The 7578-nt window shown below is 42.5% G+C and overlaps 1 protein-coding gene across 1 annotated transcript; it reads right to left on the reverse strand.

Moving 5' to 3' along the window:
• Positions 1-227: 227 nt before the first annotated feature.
• Positions 228-6761, reverse strand: cacng8b (calcium channel, voltage-dependent, gamma subunit 8b). Its single transcript, XM_041044261.1, has 5 exons — positions 6626-6761; positions 5556-5780; positions 2663-2746; positions 1355-1495; positions 228-1024 (listed from the first exon to the last, which is right to left on the reverse strand). Exons 2-5 carry the CDS (start codon positions 5776-5778, stop codon positions 228-230), a joined length of 1245 nt encoding a protein of 414 aa, XP_040900195.1. The 5' UTR covers positions 5779-5780; positions 6626-6761.
• Between the last annotated feature and the right edge of the window lie 817 nt (positions 6762-7578).

The raw sequence follows: 7578 nt of genomic DNA on the forward strand, positions 1-7578 counted from the left end.
TTACTCTTCTTCTTTTTGTTCTCAGTGAGATTGAGTAAGCTAAATAACAGTGAACATAGAGGGAGAGATACCGTTTCATTTGTCTGTCTGTTTGCCTGTCTTTCTGTTGGTCTTCCTATCTATTTCCTGTTGAGCCACCCAAACAATGCTCCTCTCGATCTGTTCTCCTTCCCTACTATTCATCCTCCTCTCCCTTCCTCCTCGCCTCCCCCTCTAATACCCTCTCACTACACAGGCGTTGTCTTCCTATTGAGGGTGTTAGAGTTGCTCTCCCTGTCTCCCTTCAGCCTGTCCAGAGTCCCCATCCCTCGCTCCCTGTCTACTGTGGATGAGGTGAAGGGTGGAGGGCCGGAGCCCACAGAGTTGGGCATCGGCGCATTTGAGTTGGAAGAATTTGAAGGATTGTGGGACTTAAGAGAGGGAAGTGTACCACTCATCATCACTCCCCCTCCACCCCCATCCTTTGGGAAGCAGTTGTGAAGCTGGTAGAGCGTGGCCCTATCCACCGTTCCATACATGGGCGGCAAGCCTCCAAGTTTGGGGTCACGGGACAACGTGTAGAGGGAGATGTCGCCTCCAGCCAGGGCCGTGTGGGAGCGAGAGTGGGGATTAGGTAAAGTAGATACTGAAATGGGGCCCTGGGAAAGCAGCGCAGATGGGGGCAGGCCAAAGTTCTTGCCCCCACCTCCCCCTACAGGTGAGGGGTCTCGGGAGCGGGAGGGGTCGGTGGAACGGGATGAGGAGCGGGATCGGCGGCGGAAGCGGTAGCTGGGCAGGCGGAGCATGGCGTGTGTGGTGCTTTTGAAAATGTCGGTGCGCGAGCGGCAGCGCAGCTCCTTGTTCTTCTCAATGTAGATGTTGACAGCCAGCACCCCAACCATCTCGGCCATGATGAAGGACAGACCTCCGAAGTAAAAGGACCAACCGTAAGAGTACTGCCACTTCTTATCCTCATCCTTCTTAGGTGAGATGTCCCCCAGTGCAGCTGAGATGTACACGATCACACCAATTATGTTACTCAGACCTGAGAGAGCACAGAAATACAATGTTTACAAAGGAGCTAAATACATTCAGAAAGACTGACTTACAGGACTAATAAAACCTTTGTTTGACATAATCATTTGTGACATTTTCAGTAACGACAATTGGAATGATAGGGTGTGAATTTAAAAACCTCTATTAAACTGACAGAACAGTCTAAACATGACTACACATGCTACACACTCCCAAACAAAGCATAAAAACTGTTATGGCACATGATATTTTCCAGACCACCACTCACACATGCAGACAGACCTGCACACAAGCAGACACACACATACAAGCACACATATCCACACACAGATGCACATACCTGCAGCCACAAAGAGGATTCCTGCCCCCAAGATTATGTTCCTTTTGCTCTTATAGAAACGACTAGCAGCAATGCAAACCCCTCCCATCAACAGCAGGATGGCACTAAGGATCGGGAAGATGTTGGAAGCCCTGACTACCCCTAAACAGAGGACAGAATAAAGGTAAACAACAGAAATTGGACAGAAAAAGGTGTATAAATATGTGTAAAATGACATGGGACTTCTGCGACAATAACTGAATCTGATACTGATACTTACTGATATCAACTTGTTTTCTGTTCACTATCGCTACAGATTACTACTAATTCCTACTGCTGCTATTTCACATCATAACCCGTATTTCAGCTGGCGAACTGGGGTGGCTTTTATTCTGAATAAGCCACAGGAAACAGAATGTATTTATCACAAATACGCCTCCAAACAAGACAACAATCTTTTTTGCCTTAACAGCTCCTATTTCCTCTGCTGTTGCGTGGACACTTCTATGGTCACAACATCAGATTGCCGTTTCAATTATTTTTTACTAGCTTATCTATTAAAACAGCATGAGTTTGTTTGGATGAGTTTGTTGCATACAGCATACAGCAGCTGGTTCTCTGTTATACTTTTGACAACATAGCTGCACAAGAAATGTTAATTGTAGTATTAAACTTCACAACAATGACAAAACTGTTAATTCATACTATTTAATCCAGGTTTTGACAATGCAAGGAGGCTGAGTAATAGCCACAAAGAAAATAAAAAATTGTTAAAGCTGCTCCATTAAAAATATACACATAATACTTAGTGAAGAAATTAATTACTCAGTTCTAGGCACACACTTGAATCAAACCCTTCCCATGTGGCCTTCGGTGCTTTCAGGAGGTCTGCCAACTATGCACACACATGCACAAATGAACACGCACGCACAAACACACATTAACACTCCTCTCTCATCTAGGACAACTATAGGCCACGGGAGAGGAAATGCCACCTAAATGCCAGCAAAATGTCTCTGCAACATTGTAAACAGAACACAAGCTTTTCTTTATATATGCACGGGCACACATGTAGCATATCATAGAGCAGAAAGATACCACTGCAGGGCACTGTATACGAACTAGGGCACCCCTTCTCCCTTGACTTTCTGTGCACATTCTCACATGTTTATTTGTTGCTGAGATTATCGTCTGATGAACAAGCAATAAAAACACCTAGCTTAACAGATAATGGACAGTTTAGGCTTATTTCCCCTTCATTTCTCTGCTTCTTAGCAAAGCCTTCCTCTCCCTCATCATCCACACCTTGTAATGCTGGTATTGACTTACGTAAGACGTACTCTGCCCCATCATGGTCAAAGTCTGCATCCTCTGGGAAGTGGTTGATCTGAGAACACACTCCTCTCTTCACTCCTGGGATATAAGAGAAGAAACAGCAGTGACCAGACACAACAAAAGACAAGAACTCACAACAGCAACCTCAAGAAAAGAGAGCAGCAAATATGCTCCTGAAAGACAAACTGGTTGACCCCTGAACACAGTCATATCTGTGCAAGAAAATATGTTCTTAATCCACCTATATGTGCCTGATGATAAACTTCAACATACTGATAAAAAACATCACAAAGGTTAATGGTTCTACTGGGAAATGCAAGTTAGTAACCTCACATACATACAGTACATACAAACATGTAAATACATATAAGTATGCAGACACACAGGCAGACAGATAACTACCCGCTGGGGTCTTGCATGTAGACAGACAGACGAACGGAGGGATGGACGCACGATGATGACAGCACACCACTGTTGCTGATGGATGGATTGTGAGAGAGATGGAGTGATGGAATGAAGAGACACAGATGGAGGGAGAAACGGACAGATGTAGGATGAGCTGGTCTCTTTCTCACAGCTCTTATAATTCCACAGGTTGGTCTGCAAAGAAACAGATGGAGGCACAAAGGGGCGGGACATCAGTTGAGCCACACAGGTCAGTGTTATCGTCCTCAGACTCAGGCTCAACGGACTTCAGACTGTTTTAGGTGAAACATATCCTGATGCTAATGACAGATTTTCTCAAGTTTCTAAAAGCATGTGTTAACTGAAAGACCATGGTGGTGGAAGAAGTACTTCAGGTTCTTTACTTAAGTACTAATGCAACAATACTCTGTTGCAAGTAAAAGTCCTGCATTCAAAAGTTCAAAAGTCCTGCATTCAAATCAAGTAAAAATACTAGTTCTGCTATGTCAACTATGTCAACTATGACTGATATATATATATGTGACATATTCAAATTTCTATTCATTTTGTACATATTTTTCTAGAATTTATTTTTTTAAATATTGAAGCGTTCTACTTCTCTGAGCCTCAGACAGTTACACAGCAATTATATGAGATCATCCGAGAAGTTTCAAAGGGAAATCACTCATTGGTCGAACTGCAAGGGGCCCCAGCCAACCACCCAGCCAAAAAGACTTGGAGCCACTGGATTAATACATAAAAATGCTTTGCATTTTTTAAAGTCTGTAAATATTTTATATGTAAAATATTAAGCTGAAAAGAAACTAGAAAATAAATAGTGGAGTAAAAAGTGCAATATTTCCCTCTGTGCTGTAGTGGAGCAGCATAAAATGGAAAAACTCAAGTAAAGTGCAACTAAGTCAAAGCTGTGCTTAATTACAATAGAAGAGTAAATGTAATTAATTACATTCCCTCACTGGAAGACTGGTCTCTTATTCCCTGAATGACCTGAATGAAAGCTCTAACATCAGCTCACAAATTAGTGCGCTATATGAACAAAACCCTACAAATAAAATAAAATAAAATAAAATAAAATAAAATAAAATAAAATAAAATAAAATTAAATAAAATTAAATTAAATTAAATTAAATTAACTTAAATAATCATTATTTGAATATTTCAGGACAACCGCACCTTTGGTAAAACCTGCAGGTATGCTCGAGAGGAGGACAGGACACATCTCTATCCACAGCATAATGTGCCACCCACCCGTGGGCATAAATCTTTTAGAACTCGCATGTCCTGCATTTCCACTCCAGCTACACCTCACTGCACGACTACTGAGCATCTATCTTGGCTAAATACTCCACAGATATCAAGGATACCTGACCTCTAAGCCATACCAAGACACTGTCAGCTTTAATGCACCACAATGTGAGAGAAAAGACTGAAAGAGAGAGAAAACTACATGGAGGGAAAGAAGAGGAGAAACCACGGAAAGATGAAATGTAATGTTTAGGGGAGAGACAGAGGGATAGCAAGTGGAGAAACTGAAAGAGTGAGGCAATGGAGGGAGTGGGTGGGGGTGCACTGCAGAAGAGCTGCAAGGGCTAGAGCTTATCTCTAATTGGCTGCTTTGCTATCAGGAAGCTTAGAGATGAGGACAAATTAGCTTTGTACAACAACCAGGCCCAGGATGGGCCGGTGATGCTTTATATGAAGAGCCAAAAGGTTTGCTGCTGCACTCCAGCCCAGCCTTAACTGTTGAGTGTCAGCCAGTCAGCGTAATGTATAATGAATTAGCAGCTTGTGTTGCAGTGACAAACTGAAGATTGAGAAATGGCTACTGCCAGTTTTATGTATCTTCTTCCACTGGGAATGAGAAATTGATGGGCATGGGGGATATAGGCCTTTTGTTTCAGCACTTGAATGAAATTACCGGAGCCTGAACCAAAGACAATGATTAATGGATTATTTTGAGTGAGGGTTATGCTTCAGTATCATGTAATTTTGCTGCAATTATGCAAAATTGTTTTCTTGTCACTATAGCATGGTTTAACAAATACCAATATATAAATACAGCAGTGCTGCAGCTTTCTGACCAAAGTTTCCTAAAGTCAAGTTAAAGGCTGACTCTTCTGAACTTCTGCAATTAAAAAAAACAAAAAATTTAATTGACAGAAAATCTGTTTTCATTATACTTGTCACAGCAGAGGCAGAAAGACAAGACTTTGTAGTAACAACAAAGTCTAAATACAAAAATCTTTATACATTTGATGATCTATTTAAAGTGGTTTAAAAAGTAAATACATCTGCTGTCTATATAGCATCAGATAAAGGGGTGCAGCTGTTGTCATCCTCCTCTGACCTTCCCTGAGCATCACTTCAAGCCACACAAATCCTAGCCCTTACAGCTCAATCTGAATTAATTCCCAAGGAGACCCAAAATGAGACCCAAAATGTCTCACAGCTTCTTCTCTACCTTCCAGGCAGCATATCCTCCATAGTCCAGAGTGGGTGAGTGCCCCAGGGTCCTTCTTGTCTTTGTTGTGGGGGTCATCCTGGGTGATGTTGGCTGTGCTGTTGCAGATGAGGGCACGGGAGTACAGCCAGTAGTCCGTCCCTATTGCCACCGTCATCAGGCCGAAGGCAGCGAATGCCCCCACGGTGGTGAGAAGGATCTGGATCCCCTTCTCACACACCATGCCTTCATAGAGAAAGGATAGAAGCAGGAGGAAAGGAGGGAGAAGAGGAAAAGGGTGGACATTGGGAGGGCAGAAGAGAAAAAGAGAACATCAACAGGTGTTTATCATGGAATCAGAGAAGAAGAAAGAACCGGATAACCAAGCAGGGGTGTGTTTGCAATCATACACAAAGTGTAGTTTATTAAAAAAGACAGCCAACATGCAGGTGAGATGATGAGGGGCAGGAAGAGGTGAGGGGCACCAGTGGGAGGGAGAGAGGGAGGCGATGAGAAAAGATGAGAGCCAGGAGGAGGCGGATGTGGGAGGTGCATAAGTGGGTCTATGATGTGTCCTTGGAGGAGAGTTGGATGACTCTGCTGACTCCGCTTAACAAGACAGAACTGATGTGAAACACAAAAGATCACACCCTCCCAATCTCAGTCTACTCCATATTCATGACCCTGACACCCCCCCCCCCCCCCCCCCCCTCCCTCTCAGAATCAGCAGGGCTGGAGATGAATACACAAACACACACACACACACACACACACACACACACACACACACACACACACACACACACACACACACACGCAGCAGCTCTAACATGACCTGTTAAAGTCTTTACTAGGAAGGCAATGTGGGCGCACTTTTTACATACAAACACACATGTACAGTACACTTACAACTCATCACATTGACCCATTCCTATAAATTTGCCTCAGTCTACAGCTGCAACTGTAGATATTTTCTCCCACGTTTAACATCAAACGTTCCTTTTTCACGCTGATAGAACTGATACTGTCAGAGTTCTTACTAGGGTAAAGCACCATCTGAACGTGCAAAGAGTGACAAAGTGAGACTTTACCTGACGGCGAGTTTCTATCCTTCGACTCAATTTTGAAATCTTTCTTTTCCTCGTCAGTGAAGAACGTGCTGTCCCCTCAATCCGGACAGCATCCATCGACTGTTCTCACCCGCTCCCCTCTCTCCTTCTTGCACTCGTTCTCTCTCTTTGGTGTCTTTCTCTTTTCCTCTCTCCCTCTCTTATTCTTTCTTGCTGGAAAGGTGGTGCCGGTGGAGGCTGTGGCTTGAACGGTTGACCCGCTCTCTGTCCGTCCGCTGTTAGTAGAAAGCTTGAACCAGAGAGCCCATGGTCACTGCTCTGCTGCTGCACATGAAATAAAGCAAAAGACAAGGACACATTGCAGTTTAGTTTATTTACAGAAGTATTATTAGGTCCTAAAGCTGCAGATGAAAAGTGGCATTATATAAAATAAAATACAACATATAAACTTATGTTCAGTACCTTTATTCCATAGAGTTTAAATAGTATAATTAGACGTGTAATCATTTTATTAGGTCTGCAAATAACAATTATTTTAATTATTGATTAATCTGATGATTATGCTATCCTAATTGTTGTGTTAAGATTTTATTAACGCTTGTTTGATGCCTTTTGAGACTCATTCATTACTTGCAGTTTTCCTGCTATTTTTTTAAATTTTGCTTTTACTGTCCTGTGTTCACACAGAACAAAAAGTGCATTCCTCTCATTGAAGCATCCGGTATGAAAAAAGGTTGAAGGACACCATGTCCACAATTTATCAACTGTTTGGTCCAAAAAATAGTGATACTTCTTTTCACACTTCCACCAGAAGGTATTCAATTCACTGTCCCATAAGACAAAACAAAGCAGCAAATCCTCATAGTTGAAATACTGGAACTGAGATTGCGTTTTTTTTTTTTTTTTTTTTTGCATTTTTAGACATGCAAATGGATAACAGATCACAGAGTAACTTTATAAATCCCCGGAGGGAA

This window comes from Toxotes jaculatrix, chromosome 8 (genome assembly GCF_017976425.1).
Source record: "Toxotes jaculatrix isolate fToxJac2 chromosome 8, fToxJac2.pri, whole genome shotgun sequence".
Classification (NCBI taxonomy): domain Eukaryota; kingdom Metazoa; phylum Chordata; class Actinopteri; family Toxotidae; genus Toxotes; species Toxotes jaculatrix.

Excerpts from the sequence above, each read along its gene's own strand:
- cacng8b (XM_041044261.1), bottom strand. The coding sequence starts at position 5,778 with ATGGTGTGTGAGAAGGGGATCCAGATCCTTCTCACCACCGTGGGGGCA. Across the intron at positions 2,747-5,555 it reads GAGGATATGCTGCCTGGAAG|GAGTGAAGAGAGGAGTGTGT; the intron begins GTAGAGAAGAAG and ends CTTATATCCCAG. Across the intron at positions 1,496-2,662 it reads TGGGGCAGAGTACGTCTTAC|GGGTAGTCAGGGCTTCCAAC; the intron begins GTAAGTCAATAC and ends TCCTCTGTTTAG.